The sequence below is a fragment of the Triplophysa dalaica genome, chromosome 15 (assembly GCF_015846415.1).
Source record: "Triplophysa dalaica isolate WHDGS20190420 chromosome 15, ASM1584641v1, whole genome shotgun sequence".
NCBI classification, from domain to species: domain Eukaryota; kingdom Metazoa; phylum Chordata; class Actinopteri; order Cypriniformes; family Nemacheilidae; genus Triplophysa; species Triplophysa dalaica.
In genome coordinates this window covers 4152190-4168899 of record NC_079556.1, presented here as the reverse complement: position 1 = coordinate 4168899, position 16710 = coordinate 4152190, and the positions used below count along the sequence as shown (strand labels likewise).

The following is a 16710-nucleotide window of genomic DNA, read 5'->3' as shown; positions in this document are numbered from 1 at the left end:
TTTGAGTGAGATCAAAATAATAGTTATGGTCATTGTTCAAAGACATAGTCCATCACCAGCCAAGAGTAAAGAGGGACTATGTGCTGTCACATTAATGCTAAACAGTATTTGCAATACTTATTTTATGTTAAACGTACATCACATGACAGCAGTTTGAAGTTATAGCTGCACATTATGCCATCACTATCTTCCCTGCTTATAACATTCCTCTGTTGTCTGTCATCGGTCACAAAATGAGACAAAATAAGACCTAAACAGTTTCAACAAATGAAATTTCCCAAATCACAACTAATAATCTCTCACTGTTATTCATAAGCATTTACTCAGTAACTTTTAATCAAAGTCACTGAGTGCAGCTGTGACAAGTCAGAGGGGACCTGGCCCTCCCGACTGAGAGTTTTTTTCTCTATTTATTTATCATTGGAGTTTGGGTTCCTCACCACAGGGCCTGGTTGGCTTGCTTACCGGAAGACCGCTGATATTAAATAAGCTTAATGATTCTGTAAATTCTGTTTACATCGCGTTATTAGAATGATCTTGCTTGTTCTACAAACACCATTCACTTTACCGTGTCTCACATTTTCTGTGTGCTTCTTATTCTCTCCTGTAAAACTGATTTGGAACAATGCACATTATGAAAGCGCCATGTCTTGAGTCATGAGTTTCATGGGATGCATGGACTGTGTGTACATCTCACAGCGTACATGTAAATGAAAGGTTAGCGATCAGGGGAAGCTTTGATGTTGATCGATACCTTTGCACAGGGTGGAGTCAATTTTAGGACAGAAAACAACGCACACATTTCAAATTACAAGCCGAGCATCCCTGCAGAACTCACAGCTTACTACTGACCAAGTCGAAATATGTAACCAATAAACAAATGGTGTATAAAGCAGCAGCAGGCTACAATACCCCAACACCTCAAAAGCATTGCCCCATCCGCCTTGCCACGGCAACGGGTGCAGGCCGATTAAAAACAATGTCTGCGCAAATAACATAATGGGCCATAATCAACGCACCGGGAGGCCAGGGGCTCTGCCTTCTGAAAGCGCACGTCACCATAACAACGGCAGCTGGTGTTCCTCTGTGTGTCTGAACATTTGCTCACCTAATCTGTGATTTTATGACAGAAAGAAAGCTAGAGAGAGAAGGGAGTGAGACATAGAGAGGGACCTGAACCCAAGATCTATTGTACTCACAACTATTGTTGATAAAATGGCAACATTTCTGCTGTCTTGAAGACTGGAGAATATTTGATCATGTTGTCTTTTATCAGAAATATGATATATAAATATAATAATCTGGTGGCAAGCTGTGATTGGTACATTATTGTAAGAACTGTATTTATGGCATTGACAACCTCAGCCCCTCACACTAAAGTGATAATTCACCCCAAAATTGTTAACTGGAGCCCATTCACTTTTTTATACAATTGAGGTAAATGGGGTCTGATGCTGTTCGGTTACCAACTTTCTTCAAAATATCTTCTTTTGTGTTCTGCGGAAGAAAGAAAGTCATACGGGTTTGAAATGACAAGAGGTTTAGTAAATGATAACAGAATTTTCATTTTCTGATGAACTACCACTTTAAGTTTAGGTGTGTACTTGGACATTTTCGTGGTGCTTGGAGAGGCAAAAACAAAAAAAAGAGAAACACCCACAGACATCTCTCACCCATCAGCGTCGCTCCTGAGCAGATATGAGCGCAGAGATCGCAGAGCAACTCTGGCAGGAAAAGAGTTTGTGCGACGACACAAAACCGAGCTACGACTGATGTGGCATATGTCTCACGAACAAACCAAACAAAGAACAAATAAATGAAAAGCACGGACCATTGAATAGTGTGACCTTTGAGAAGCTTAAAATTGTGTTCAAATGTAGCACTCGGTGACATTTCAAACACTCTGCTCAGTATGAAGTGTCTGAAAGCTTATACTGCAAAGTAGAGATATACACTAAGCTCGGAGATGAATAAAAAATCAGAAAAGAGAAAGAGGCATTTTAAAGACAAAAGTAAAACAGAGAAATAATAGATCACTTTATCTAATGTCAAATACTTTAACTCACAGATCCTATACAGTAATTTTAGAGTGTTCATGTTCACTGCAATACATAACTAGTCACATAGAAAATCACATGACTATAATTTCACTACGGTCAATTGTTTGAAAAATGCATGAAAAATGAAAATGCACAAATATGCCCAATTGTAAACTAATGGCACTGTTTAGCATGATGACAAAATGTTAATATGCTCTCTTCCTTGTAAGTCACGTTGGATAAAAGTGTCTGCAAAATGAGTTAATTTAAAACTATGAACCAAAAGAAGAAAATAAAATAATGTGAAAATTAATGTTATAGCTCCCAAAGCGATAGTTCACCCAAAAAGAAAAAAATCTGTCATCATTTACTCACCCTCATCTCATTTCAAACCTGTTTGACTTTCTTTCTTCCACAGGACACAAATGGAGATATTTTGAAGATTGTTAATAACTGGCATTCACTTGCATTGGTTTTGGTTCCATAACATGTGAATGGGTGCCAGCCAGCTCTGTTCGGCTACCAGCTTTCATCAACATATCTTCTTTTGTGTTCTGCAGAATAAAGTCACACACATTTAAAATGATATGAGGGTGAGTAAATGACTAAGAACTGGGGTGAACTATCCCTTTAAGTTAGAAAGACATGTGCTTTTAGCATTCAAATGGTAATGAATAAACAATGCGCAAAGCCTTTTAAACTGTAAAATAAAAAATCTAAAACCTCTCTATCTATTTCAAATGCTTAATATTCTGGTCGTTCCTGACGAACCACAATGGCAAATCATTTTGCCTCTGACCAGCTCACCTCGGGACTCAAACAGCTGTTCAGACAACGCTCTGTCTGCTCTTAAACCACAAAGCAAGGGCACATCCTAAGCCCACTAATGGTGTGGAAACTGTTCCAGCAGACAACAATAAGAGTAGTTAAGATAAACTCAACCAAAACACAATCAAGCTGACACACACATACACACTTAAAAAATACCCACTGACAATGAGAAGCACAGATGCATAATTCAGATGAAAAAATGCTATGAAATCAGTAGACAGAGGAATACTGGCATGACTGCTGTGCTAAATGTTGAGGAACAGTGTTGATTTTAGTTAAGTGATCATGTTTGGTGGCACTAGGGGGAGCGTTGTGCTTACAGAATGAGGATACGGATGTGTTCACACCCACTCTCCTGTATCTCAATGTGACTCCTGCAGTAATTATTGGTAATGGACGTGATTATAAAAATGACAATTTTGGCCCGATTTGCAAAGCTAATGTTCTTTAATTAACTCCCCAAATGAGGGCTTTTGAAGGTAAAATCATATTTTTTTCTTTGTGGTGAGGATAAATCATTGTAGTCAGTCACTAACACCGGTGTTGCTGATATATACTGTATATATCTAATATGGTTATATAGGGTTGTTGCTAAAATGTATAATGCATTAGTTCTACTAAAAATAAAACCTCACGTCGTTTAAAACTTTGTATATTTCATCTGTGGAAAAAAAAGAAGATACTTTAATAAATGTCTATGGTTTGGTTTCCATACAATGGAGGCCAATGTTGTTTGGTTTCGAAACGTTATTCAAAAACATTCTTCCGCATAAAGAAAGACAAAAAGAAAGGCTTTCATGCTTTTAAGGACATGAGCGTGAGAAAATGATGAAAGAATTGTAATTTTTGGGTGATTTATTCCTTCGTGGCCCCCTTCATTGCCTGCTACAATGTTGGCCTATCAACTAACAATTTCTACTCTATAAAACAAAATGTATTGTTATAAAAATAACCAAACAGCAGTATGTATATTTGTAGTTGTATCACTAATGTTTTGCTTATTTTATTCATTTATGTCGTCTTGACTTGGTTAACACTGCTCTATAGGATAACAGAAAATGATGTGCAGCTTCTAGAACCACAATACACATTTGCTACAAAGTGAATTGAAAATAGTCTGCAATAATACTAAATAACACAAATACATATATTCTTACATTTTGCTCTTTGTTAATACTGTAAATACGGCATTGATATTCCTGTCATATTTCATGTTGTAAGACGAACATTGCAGGTAGATTTCATGCAGCAGACAAAACTTTAATGCAAATTTAATGCATTATAATCGAACATAACACTCTGACTCATCTCGCTGATGGATGTCTGACTGTCTTTGCTGTAAATTTTGCGTTATGATCAGGCAACAGTGGCTCGTTCTTACCACTGATTTAAGACAGAGACGTGAAGGGGCGGCCGGGTCTCGCACTCCTGCGCCCGCCTCACACCCCGTCGCCGCCACCTGCCAGCGTCAGGCAATGTGACGTACGATGGAAAACGGGAGGGCAACAGGGCAGAAACACGGCGCCAGCAGGAAGAGCAGATAAAGTGGCGGCAATAAAAATTATATGACTACATACATCATCCTGACAGCGTATAATTTTATCTGAGAGGGCAGGGCCTTTCTGCCTGCTTTCGAATGGATGTGGTACCCAGAACCCTACTGGTGTGCGTGGAGGTGCTAGAAAGTGAAGGTAGACGAGAGCCATCTCATCTTCAGCTCTCTCCACATACTTGATGTTTCTCCGGGCGTGTGGGCGTTTGATAACATTTTACATAATGTTAGCTTAATGTCCTTTTGACTTCTGTAGGAAACTTGAGAATGTTACTTTTTGGCCACTGCTATAATTCTTTAGGGAAGCAGGGGAATAATTGAGCTCCTTACAATAGAATTGAACTGCATTCTCATTTGATGTAATTATAGAGGAACTCGAGTCAATCCAAAAATAGGATAATCACCATCGTGCAATTGGTGGAACTGTCTCAGCGGTATATTCGTGCGTAAGTGACAATTGCTTTGGTTAATGGAGAGGTGTTTGTGTGGCTTGCTTAAAGGGCCCCAGAAAGACCTTTCGCAAAACCAATTACTTTCCTCTATGCAGACTCCTACGGTCATACAATAAGCAAAAACAAGAGGTAATTAATCCAGCGTGTATACTCCGAAGATTCGTGAAGGCAGTTCTGGGGTTTTGGAAGGACAGCAGGATTTTTAATAATGGAATATTTCTTTATTGCATTATAAAGACCTGCAATGCTCATGCCAATGAATACAATGTGCTTTAATTGTAAACAGTGATGGACTGTTCTACAAAATTAACAGTTTTTGATGGATTTCTCTCAATGCAAAATCTTCACCCAAAAAGGCCCCAGATATATCATGATATAAGCATCTTAGTGTCTTTATAGTTTCGTTTTTGGACATTCATCTTGGTTTTTTAGTACTTCTACAACCAAAGGACATAAATGTTATATATTAAAGGAACAGTTCACCCCAAGAAAACAGTTCCGGGGCACTTTTGACTTTACCATTGTAGTTTTTCCTACTATATTAGTCAATGGTTGCCAAGAACTGTTTGGTTCCAAATGTCTTTCTCTGTGTTCGCATCAAATTCAAGACTCTGCTCCTGGCCTACAAGACTGCTACTGGTTCGGCACCACCTTATCTTAAATCGTTAATGCAGACATATGTACCTGCCAGATCCCTACGCTCTGCAAACGAACGACGTCTTGTGGTGCCATCCCATAAAGGTAGAAAATCTCTCTCGCGCACCTTCTCCGGATCTGTTCCACCTATGTGGAATGATCTGCCCACTGCTACAAGATCTGCAGATTCTGTAGCCATCTTTAAGAAACGCCTGAAAACACATCTCTTCCGCCAACATCTGACTGATCTGTTCTGACTCTTTTCTTCTCTACTCTTTTCTTCTCTACTCTTAAAAAAAAAAAAAAAAATATGTATGAATGGTTCCGTATACTGTGTTAGGCTATATGAGACTAGTCTTCTTTTTGATTGCACTTATGCTTTTGTTGTACTTATGCTGTCCTAATTGCTTCCATTATCTACCCCACTTGTAAGTCGCTTTGGATAAAAGCGTCTGCTAAATGACTAAATGTAAATGTAAATGTGTTCATCAAAACAAAGAAATTTACACAATTTTAGGGTGAGCAAATGATGACAGAATTAATATTATTGGGTGAACTGGCCCTTTAAAATGACTACCATGATAAACATCAGAGCATGTAACCCACCAGGTTTTCAAAGCAGTGACAAACTGTGATGACACCCCTGAACCACTCTGCTAGGACTACAGAGCATGTATGCCTTTACAAACATTAATCTTACAAATCTTAGACGCAGACATCCACTGATAGAGCTTCACGAGAGGCAAGCGTAGTGACAGCTGTGTTTCGTCGCCATGGAAACGCAGACTGCAGTGCTTACTGCCACAATGGCCGTGTCAATTTGGGTCCCTCAGGGATCTTGTCATAGCCAATGTCACACCAGCTTTGACACGTCGTGACACTGCTTGACCAGATTAAAAAGATTATACGCCGTCTCCCTGGTTTTCCTCTGAAGGTCAGGTGTGTTTAGTGTTACAGCCCTGGGTGAGCAAACATGGCATCCGGCCTTAAATCAACAGACGTGTGCTCGGCAAATTGTCACGACTCACAACAGACTGAGCTGAATGTCAGCGCTGTTCTTCAGACTGAGACGCATTGTGCGCGAACTCGGTCATGACAGAGCAAAATGAAGAACTGAGCTTCAAGTCGAACTGACTTGACGTAGGACGTAACAGACCACATTTCGAACACCTGCTCTGAAAGGGAAGTGATCAAAATATTGCATTGTAAAAGCAACATAACAAGGACGTGTTGCTGAGCATTCCCAAGGAACACAGATACTGATTAAAGTTGCATTATGTTTAATATCAGGTGTATTTTGCATAAATAAAACAAATAAAATAATGTACAATTGTCCTCAAGGCACAAAACAGAAATTATGAATCTCGCTCATAGCCTGATTCTGTTTTTCTTTTCTTATGAGTTCCAGTTTCACCCTCTTCATCTGATTTTTGACAGCTGTCCGTAGATGTGTGTGCCGCCCCCCTCAGTGTCTCTGTATTTGGGAAGGTCTGACCGGATCCCAGTACTTGTCTAACCGTCACATTCACTCGAGACGTCTCCAAATACCAGGAGCAAACCTTCCAATCCCCCTCATTCACGTTCTGAATGATGTCATCGTTCTGCGGTTCACTCTTTAGTGTCTCGCTCAGGCAGGATGGCAGCGGGTTTCCAGCAGGGGCAGGAACAATGCAGGGCACTGCGTGATAGAGCAGACGGCTGGGTCCTGACATCACCATTATGTCGCCACTGTGCATGAACATGGCTGTGGGGTGGTCCTCCCTCTTAGCCCCGCCCAGCAGGAAAACTGCAGTCTGCCCAAAACTGGTAATGCAATTAAACTTTAATTTACTTCAAATTGCGTATTTTAATTTTATGGAGAACATGCAGGATGAATGAATTTATTATTGATATACAAAAATCACAATTTTGGATAAAAAAAAACAAGTCTTGCAAATTCAAGAAGGAAAGACGAAGTAACATATTTAGGTAAACTTAGGTTTTGGTTCAGTAAGTATTTACTAGACCGAAAGCTAGTCCAGAACTGCAGCAATTAAAATTTGGTAAACAAATAACCCTCACCTGAAAGAAAGCAGAGGTCGGGTGTGGTCGAGCTCCGATTCGTCAACATGGATTCCGAGAGACGAATCTGAACGGTAGTAGTTGAGAATGCCCGCCTCTGCATTAAAGCCGGGAAAGCCACATGCTGCTGTTACTTTGTGAGACAGGGAGTGAAGTTCAGTGGGGAAGGGAGTGAAGTGATCTGGAGAGTACGTCTGCAAAAGAATGAAAATATGTTAAAACAATAAACCACTCCACATGGTTCATTTTAGGGCATAATGGTTATAGTGACCATAAAATAACCTCAACCCTTCGATTATCAACTGGTATGTTTGATCATTATACAACAGCATCTAAATGCTCTTTCATCATAAAAAATAAAATGAAAAAAAAACAATTAAATATGTGGCATCACACAAATATCACTTTAACAAGTTGAAGTGTTAACAAAACTGTCGAAATGAACTTCAATTTTCCTTGATTTAACAGTAGATCTTGTAATAACCAGACAATCATATGAGCACAGCCTCTCGCAGGGCTGAACTGAAGTACTTCATCTGATCTGAGTAAATGCCTCAGCCTTCAGATCTACTTAAAGAGATGAGAAAAGGGTCTCTGCTTAAAATTCCCTGATTGCCGTCGTCAGGCGTTCGTCGGTGTCAAACTAAGATCAGAGCTAATGAATCCGGTATGCACCTCCTGACTGATTTAATAAGACAGAAGACTAAACACTTTTATGTAATTAGCATATAAACGAGACAGGCAGACATGAGGCCTGTACAATTAGAGATGAAATGTCCTGAAAGAAGCAAATAATGCTAATAAGATCACGGCCGGTGTGAGATCTCCCTGTCTCTGGGAAAAACAATTGGTCCATGAAAAAACAAAGAAAAGGATTTATTGCCATGTAACGTTAAAAGGGGCTGATGCAGTTTATGTTGATAATATTATATAGCTCTCTAGAATACTTAAAACCGTCGACTGTTGTCAATAGCAAAGCTTTATAGATGGTTTCAGCCGCAACAACATAAACAAACGTTATGTGGGCCTCCGGTAGACCTCCGCAAAGACTGTTAAGAAGTTATAAATTAATTTAATAAAACTAGTATATCATACCATATTAATATGAATTCATAGTAATATAAAACAAATAGTTATATTTTAAGCATTAAAAACCAAATTAACATTAAGTTAACTTTGGATCAGCTCTGCAGCCGATGAAACCATCTATCATTAAGCATTCATTGGGATGATTGTGTTTGGTGAGATGTGTTTAGCAGTTGAAAAATGATAGAAAGTGACTGCAGGTACCTTGGAGTTCCAATCATAGTGATAACCGAGAGTCACCCAGCGCAGCTTTTCTAGAAGAGTCTTGGGCTCTCTTTTCCCAGAGCCTTTTCTCCTGCAATAATTCACAGATCCATTCAGATAAGAAACAGTGGGACACAGATCACGTACAGTGCAGATGCACAAACATTAAACATAAATGTTGAGCAATAGACACAGCTCAGATCTAAAATCTATGAGAAATTACCAGCACAAAGAAAGTGTCTTTGGGAAAGGTAACCTCAGCATTGTAGAATGGAGTACGAATTAAATAAGTTCTTTCTTTACTTAAATTATATACATAGACTGAGATAATAGTGACTTAACACAGACTCAGAATAAACAGCAGTGTGAAAATAATACAGTTCGTGTTCTGAAATTGCACTGTTTTGGGAAAATCAGCCCATTTACAAAAAAAGTAGGGTAAATACAGGTAAAGTGCAACCATTTTTGACAGTCAGCTCAAGACATTTGACTACATTTTCAACAGAATACCATTTCTTCAAAATAAAATATAATAATGTAACTTTTACTTGTAATAATGTATTTGTATCTTACCACTGCGTGTTTGTTCTAACAAATACAAAAACGTATTTATCATTATAACACGATAAAGTGTAGCCCTGATAAACAAAGCCAATTAAAATGCCTTACTGAATGCCTTCTATGCTTTGCTCCCAGATGTTATCTGTCTCTGCAGGTGACATATGCATATCCAGGTTGCACACATTTGGTTTCTGTGGATAGTTTTTTAGGCATTGCTTTGCCCAGTATTGCTGAGACCCTGGCAGGAATGGGTTGGATATAAAAATGAACCCTGAAATTCAAAATTGATAACATGTTATAAAACAGGACACTTACATTCATAAACAGAGTAAACAATTAAACAGAAACATATTGGGGTTTCCATTAATACAATTTTATGCAAGTGGACTTAAGGCATTCACAGTGTTCTGTGTTACTATAACATGCATAGGAATCCAAAACACTCATCTGTCAACAGTGCAGTAGTGCTAAAGCTGAGCTGATAGACAATTGTGATTATATCAGGCAGATATCAGCCAATTTTATTTGCCATTAAAGATATTGACTAAAAGTCTACTGCCAGAAAATTAAAATTGAGAAAGACAGAATCTGCTACTGTCCAATCAAAACCACACCTGGATATCCACGCAGAGCAAAGGCTCTCCAGTCTTTCACTGGTTGAAGACCTGCTTTGGAAACTTCCTCCTCATTTAAAGGGCTGGAGTTAAGCTCACAACGAAAAACCTATTGGCACAGATAGCAAAGTAGGTATTAATGTAACATTTCAAAACTGTGAATCAAACCTGATTCATATATGATTCATGATGTATATAATGTCAGAACAGTACTATCACCACGTTAGTTCTGCACATCTGACACTGTGTAAGTCAACAGTGTACTTACACATGTTCAACACACTTTCCAGCTGATCAGAATATTATCCAGAATTTCATTTTCAAGGAACAATGTTCCATGTACTACAAAGTCTAATATTAAATTATGTTCTAGTAACTAATACAAATAATCTTTAGAGTAACATATTTTTGTGATATGTTTACGTACGTAAGTCATTGAGTAAGAAGACGTTTATAGGTGTCAAATATCTCAAAAGTCCAAAAGACTCACCTTGTCATTATTAAGAGGTTTAGCGAAATTAATAACCTCATTGAAGTCTGGAGGAGGATTTCTCCTCTTATAAAATTTAAACAACTTCCTAAAAGCATCCTCTCCATGCTCCACCATGGAGGACGCCATCTTTGCCGTCATCGTGTGAACTTTCAACTCGTGACGTCACGGTGTACAACGCGATTATTTCTACGAAAACTGAACAAAGCAATAACGATGAAGCTAAATAATTTTGATAAGAGTTGCTTTTAAGTATTTACAATTTATTTTTTACTCATATTCTTGAAGGATATGTTTTTCTTATCACGTGATCAGGGTCAGCGGCAGCTCCATTCGCCAAGGACGAAACATGGCAGCGGCAGCAGCAGCAGCAGGCAAGAAAGTCTATGAGGTTTTTGTATCAAAAGTGCCATGGACGATCGCAACCAGTAAGTAATAATTGTCGTGTTAATGATATAACAGTTAAATAAGCGAGAAGTATTTGCGTAAATGTATTAACGGTCCCTAGATATATACGTTTTTCGATAAAGCGATACCATCCATGCGCATCATACAATATGCTGTTTGCCTATAATGAGCTAACGTTACATTTGCATCAAATAATTGTCTTTTATATTAGACTAAATGAACAAAACAGTTATTATTCCCGAATCCTAAATACAGTCTTTGAAGTTTTGTCGCCATTGCACAATTCAAAAATGGACTCCAATAATGTCTAGTAGAATGTTGTTGATGCATTGCAATGCTTTCTGTTTTAGGGGAAATTAAAGAGTACTTCGGACAATTCGGTCAGGTGAAGAAATGTCTCCTGCCCCTTGTAAGTATGAAGTAATGTATATCGGTATCTTTTTTGTATAAACTCACTGTGTTGCAATGAGTTTCTTTGACTGTCTTACAGGATAAAGAGACAGGCTTTCATCGGGGGTTTTGTTGGATAGGCTTCAATACAGAAGAGGGACTGCAGAATGCACTTCAAAAGGATCCTCACATTATTGAAGGAGCAAAGGCGAGTCAGGAAACACTTTTCAAATTTAGAAACTACTAAAATTAATTCAGTTTTTAATCTTATGCTTGTGAAATTATGCCTTTACAGTGTGAATGAGCAATCCAAAATGGTTTTCTGGTATCTCTTGTTAATACTGTCTGTACCATAATAAAATAAATAATCATTTAAATCTTTGTTTTATTGCAGCTTCAGGTACAAAGGAACAGAAAGGCATTCATTGGAAGAAAATCAAACAAAGAAGCAGAAGACAGCTAAAAATGACAGATTTTTGTGTGGAGTCAAACGTTGTGTCCTTTAAAATATGGAACTTCTATTTATTGTTCACGTCTCTTAATTTGACAATGATTTGTGTATCATAGTAAAACTTTTCCATTAAAATGTCTTATTTTTTGACTATGGGATGAAGGATTTTCTTCTAGAGTTTTCTGTTTATATCTGCAATGTATATAACATCGAAATAGTGTCATTACAGATACTTAGGCAAAATTAATCAGTGTATTAAGTTTAACAGTATTTAACAATTTGAGTGTGATGTATTGCTTCAGATTATTTATCAGCATTGTTAAGTTAAATATAAATTCAGCATTTAATAGAAGTTCATCAAGGCTACATCCACAATGACTTCCAACTATATGGTCACACTATCTCTAATAGGCTTTTATCATAATCCTCTATAATTTCCTTCCATCTACACCTTGAGAAAAATGGTTAAACTATATAACACATTCTGAAGTGGATTCTGATTCTGCAAATATCCTTGATGGGTACTTCATTCATTTTAGTCTTTTATAACGTTCTGATTCAGTAGGTTCACAGCTTTCAATTAAATAAGCTACTCATTATGAGATTCCTAAAGAGAAATGTGTACATTAGTTACACTGAATGAGATCTGCTCATTCAATTCATGAAATAGAAGATATGTTATGGTCTTTCCATTTTCTATATTGTCATCATACTTTAATGATGTGTTTAATGATCTGAAAAAAAGGAATTTCACTCATATTTAAAGATTTTTAAATAGTAGTAAAGTTAATCCTTAATTCTACATAAGCATGATATTGAATAACTAGTCTTTGTTGCATTGCCGTTGGCCAATGAGCGTAACAACTACGACAACCACAATGCATTGCGAGGGAGTTGAAAGGTCATAGCAAAACCGGTTGCTGGATGACGGCGTGGGAACACAGTCAATGAAGGTAACTCATTCTGCTCTTTTAATATTATATGGAATAATCACTGTTGTTAGTTCATGTGTCAAGCAGCAAAACGTTTTTTTTGTCTCGGTGTATGTTACGCAATCGCTTGCACAATACGAATATATACTGTGGCGTTTGTGATCACCTGGCCGCGTCCTTTAATGCACAGACTACTGTTATAAAGATATTATACGAGAATGTCTTTAAACGTGCGGTGTGTAAACTGTGTCGATGTACTTTTTCACTTTCTTCATTGTCAAATATCGTGTTCGACGCGATTTGGTTTAGGTTAAAACCAGAATTCCCGTTAGCTGATTCGTTTTCATAACATTGTCACATGTCATAGCCCAGTGACGTAATGCCTTTAAATCACGCCCCTCAGATGTTGCTGTTAGTCTTTTCTTTCTTTCTATTTTTATGTTTTATTTTCTTGTATGGTTGGTTACTGTATTTTATAAAAACAATAATACACGTTTTAAAATACCCTAAGTTGGTTGACTTATTAAACTGGTTTAAGTCTTCATAGCTTGGCCAAGGAGCTGATGTTCAGGTGGTTTTACCTGTTGGGTGTTTACTGGTTTTACACCCTGACATGCTAAGATCAACTTAGTCCAATTTGACCAGGTAAAAAAAAGTGGTAAAAACTCCCCTAAAACAACCTACTTAATCGGCTGAGAGACCCGAAAAAAGTAGAACCGATTAGGATGGTTTTAGCCTAGAAATGAATTGCTTATTCCAAACTGCTCATATAGTTAAACGCACACAATAATTAAATCTAACTTCTATTAAACTTCTATTTTTTTTATTAAATACTACTTTAGATGGTGCCAAAAGTACAACCATTTCTGGAACAACTCAGCCTGGGTCTTAGCTTCTCATGGATTGACCCGGATAAACATTTAATGCTACACCATTTCAGAATACTGAATTTTGTTGCATAAACCTAAGAGTGCAGTATTTCATGTCTTTTTGCAGGATCTCACATGGCTGGTCGACTACTGAAAGTATCATCTGTTGCCACTGCAGTATTCGCATCCTCTGGGTTCTACCTGTACAGCAAAAATCTTGACCTCAATGACCATAGCATCATCCGATTTGGGAGGGCAGCTGTGACGGTAAATATCAGTATTTTCTATAAAATTCTTAAAATGGTCTTTATTTTTATCGCACAAGTGGATCAAGCAAGAACACTGTTGCAGCTTAAATAACAAATGAGTATTATCACGAAATATGCATTTTCTGCCAGCGGTGATGAGAAGTTCAATCCAACTTGTCTGTGCATATTCAATCATTTTTTCCTCTTTGAATGCTTATTTTCAGACAGCTGTTATCAGTTATGACTACCTCACGGCTCTCAGAGATGTGCAATATGGCACCGAAGACTACTGGGTTGTCAAATCAAAGGTAAAATATTTTGAGTTATTGTGTTTTTGGAAATCTGCCATGTCGACATCTTTTTTTCTTGAAACTGATGGGTGTTTTGGATTGAATTTTGTGGTTTACATATCAAATGGTAGATGACCAAAGAGAAGATCAATGGGATGTTCCGTCTTTTGGTTGCATTTACTCACTCAGATTTTTTTCTTCTGAATATATTCAGTTTCCTTCATAACCGCTGCAGTGTCCTTTTACTAATTATAACGGCGTGATGATGCGCCCAAAGACAAATCATTTCCTTATTGCTAAATCTTTATCTAAAGTAGGATTTAACCAAATCCTCCACATCCATTGTTTCTAGCAATTCTGTGATTTTTCTCAAAATATTTCGACTTTAATCTCGGAACATTTCGACTTTATTCTCGAAACATTTCGACTTTATTCTCGAAACATTTCGACCTTATTCTCGCAACATTTCGAACTATTTCTCGTAACATTTCGACCTAATTCTCATTACATTTCGACCTAATTCTCGTAACGTTTTTTTTTTAACGTGGAACTAAAACGTTGTCGAATGTTTGTCATTGGTTTGCATTGGTTTAGTCTCGCATAGCCATACCTTCATAGTGAAGGTCTAGAAGCTTTCGCTGCTTACTTTGGCCAAGGCCCGCCCCTAGGGCCACGTGTCGCTTTGTGCCACGGCTTGTTTGTAGGTGTTGAAATTCTTATTTCCACTTTTGTAAACACAACATCTTAAATCTTAGATAAGATTGCTTCGCAGACCGTTTCCTGTAAATCCTGTAAAATTCAACCAATAAGATGAAGACTTCGAACGTGAAGAATTGTTTCCAGAAAAATGTGCCTTATACATCAGACGTTTGGACAACGATCCGTGGGTGGACGTCTGAGGCCGAGACTAGCTGTGTCCATACAATTGAAATGAATGCTTCCCGCAATTGTACGGTTACCAACATTCTTCAAAATATCTTCTTTTGTGCCAAGAGGGTGAATAGATGATGACAGAATTTTCATTCTTGGGCGAACCCTTTTGTGAACTGTGAAATATTTAACCATTAAAAATAAAATGTGCCATTAATTTGCTGACACTCTTACAGTATGCAATGTTTTCACATAACCTTAAAATACATGTAGTCCAACAAGTAATCACGTTTTTATTAAATGTCATCCAGGTCAGCACATTACTCAAACCGACATGACGGCATATAAGCGCATATCAGTAATCAACATGTAATCTCATAATTGATGTATTGATCAAGCTTTCTAAAAACCGCACGTGAAATTAAAAGTGCTCTAAAACACAATTTGGCTGGTTGTTCTCAGGATCAAAACGGCAAATGCCAGGACGATAATGCCATTTCTACCCCTGTGTATAAAGGCCATTTAAACAGCTCTGTCAGGTACAGTTAAGCAGCTGGTGCAGCGAAAGGTTGGAGTCTGTCACCTGTGTGTGTGAATTTGTGTGGCAGTCGCTGGAGAAAAGCGCTGAACCCTGAAGATCAGAGGCCGAGCCAGCTGCACTCTTTGCCAGGCTCGGGTGAGAAGGATAGGGTGCTGCTTTCCTTGCCCCTGGGGGCCGGCAGTCAAGCCTGGCTACACACGCTGATTAGAATTAATGCAGGCCTCTGGTTTAATATTGAGGAGAGGTTTGACTTCTAATTATTCTCTCACTAGGCGATTTAGTTCACCGCTCATAGGTTGTTTCAGATCGTTCTTGGTTTGTTTTTTCAACGTTGTTACAACGTTTCTTTGCGTTGTGGACACTTGCACAGGTTAATTGCACTTAAAAGCCTTTTAAGTAGCGTTTTTCTCAAATAGAGTGCTCACTTGATTTACTTGCTGCAGGGGCCTTTGACGTCAGATAGAGAGACCCATTGTAAATTCATAAAACTGTTAGGTTTTCAAATAGGCATGTAGTAGCATGTTAATGTGTTTACATACCGTACTTTAGGATGCTTGCGTTGCCCTTGTGATTATCATAATTAATGTACTTACCATCAAGATGTTACGTAATGCATTTTAATGTGCGACAAAACATTTAGCTGCCATTTAATATTGTGTTTTTGTTTGAAGCGTAATCAAATTTCTTCCCAGAATGTAGTTTGCAATTAAACAATAATTGGCGCTAAAGTGTTATTTAGCAACACAGAGAGTTTTCTCAAAATATTAATGGTTTTCTCTGACAAATCATTAGTTTATAAACCATCGTTTTAGCTTTAGAAGACATTCTTTTTAACCCACTGGAGTGTTTTGAATTACTTTTATGATGATGTTTTTTCAGGCCTGCATATAAAATGTAAGTCATATGCTTGAGGGTGAGTAGCCTACATGAGAGAATTTTCATAATTGGGTCAATACAATACAAATTTACGTCATAGGGCACTTGAAAGTGATTTAAGATAAACTCCAGCGATATAAGCTATTTTCATATTTCGGCGCTAAAGTTTCGTGGGGGAGGTGGGTTTCGATAGGCGTTATATGTTTGGCAGGAGGACAAGCATGTCTGATTGCTTAGTGAGAACAGTGCAGGGGATCATGGGAGAGCTCCCAGGTGTTGCGGCTCTGTAATGGCCGCTGCGTGTGACTG

At 38.0% G+C, this 16710-nt stretch overlaps 3 protein-coding genes across 3 annotated transcripts in view; 2 read left to right on the top strand and 1 right to left on the bottom strand.

Moving 5' to 3' along the window:
• Positions 1-6784: 6784 nt before the first annotated feature.
• On the bottom strand, positions 6785-10655 carry alkbh1 (alkB homolog 1, histone H2A dioxygenase). The gene is made up of 6 exons (XM_056768019.1): positions 10527-10655; positions 10037-10145; positions 9531-9693; positions 8862-8952; positions 7572-7765; positions 6785-7313 (listed from the first exon to the last, which is right to left on the bottom strand). Exons 1-6 carry the CDS (start codon positions 10653-10655, stop codon positions 6866-6868), a joined length of 1134 nt encoding a protein of 377 aa, XP_056623997.1. The 3' UTR covers positions 6785-6865.
• Positions 10656-10835: 180 nt separating this feature from the next.
• On the top strand, positions 10836-11928 carry slirp (SRA stem-loop interacting RNA binding protein). Its single transcript, XM_056768020.1, has 4 exons — positions 10836-10954; positions 11285-11343; positions 11425-11532; positions 11719-11928. The coding sequence occupies exons 1-4, from the start codon at positions 10876-10878 to the stop codon at positions 11785-11787; spliced, it is 315 nt and encodes a 104-aa protein (XP_056623998.1). The 5' UTR covers positions 10836-10875; the 3' UTR covers positions 11788-11928.
• A 740-nt stretch (positions 11929-12668) lies between these two features.
• Positions 12669-16710, top strand: part of adck1 (aarF domain containing kinase 1) — a 90559-nt gene continuing 86517 nt past the window's right edge. Inside the window, exons 1-3 of the mRNA XM_056767998.1 lie at positions 12669-12728; positions 13704-13843; positions 14049-14132. Of these exons, the coding sequence (XP_056623976.1) occupies positions 13712-13843; positions 14049-14132 (216 nt within the window). The 5' untranslated portion in view covers positions 12669-12728; positions 13704-13711. The remainder of the gene's footprint in view (positions 12729-13703; positions 13844-14048; positions 14133-16710) is intronic.

Excerpts from the sequence above, each read along its gene's own strand:
- slirp (XM_056768020.1), top strand. The coding sequence starts at position 10,876 with ATGGCAGCGGCAGCAGCAGCAGCAGGCAAGAAAGTCTATGAGGTTTTT. Across the intron at positions 10,955-11,284 it reads GCCATGGACGATCGCAACCA|GGGAAATTAAAGAGTACTTC; the intron begins GTAAGTAATAAT and ends TTTCTGTTTTAG. Across the intron at positions 11,533-11,718 it reads ACATTATTGAAGGAGCAAAG|CTTCAGGTACAAAGGAACAG; the intron begins GCGAGTCAGGAA and ends GTTTTATTGCAG.
- alkbh1 (XM_056768019.1), bottom strand. The coding sequence starts at position 10,655 with ATGGCGTCCTCCATGGTGGAGCATGGAGAGGATGCTTTTAGGAAGTTG. Across the intron at positions 9,694-10,036 it reads TGCTCTGCGTGGATATCCAG|GGTTCATTTTTATATCCAAC; the intron begins GTGTGGTTTTGA and ends TTTGAATTTCAG. Across the intron at positions 7,766-8,861 it reads ACTATGATTGGAACTCCAAG|ACGTACTCTCCAGATCACTT; the intron begins GTACCTGCAGTC and ends ATTCTTTTGCAG.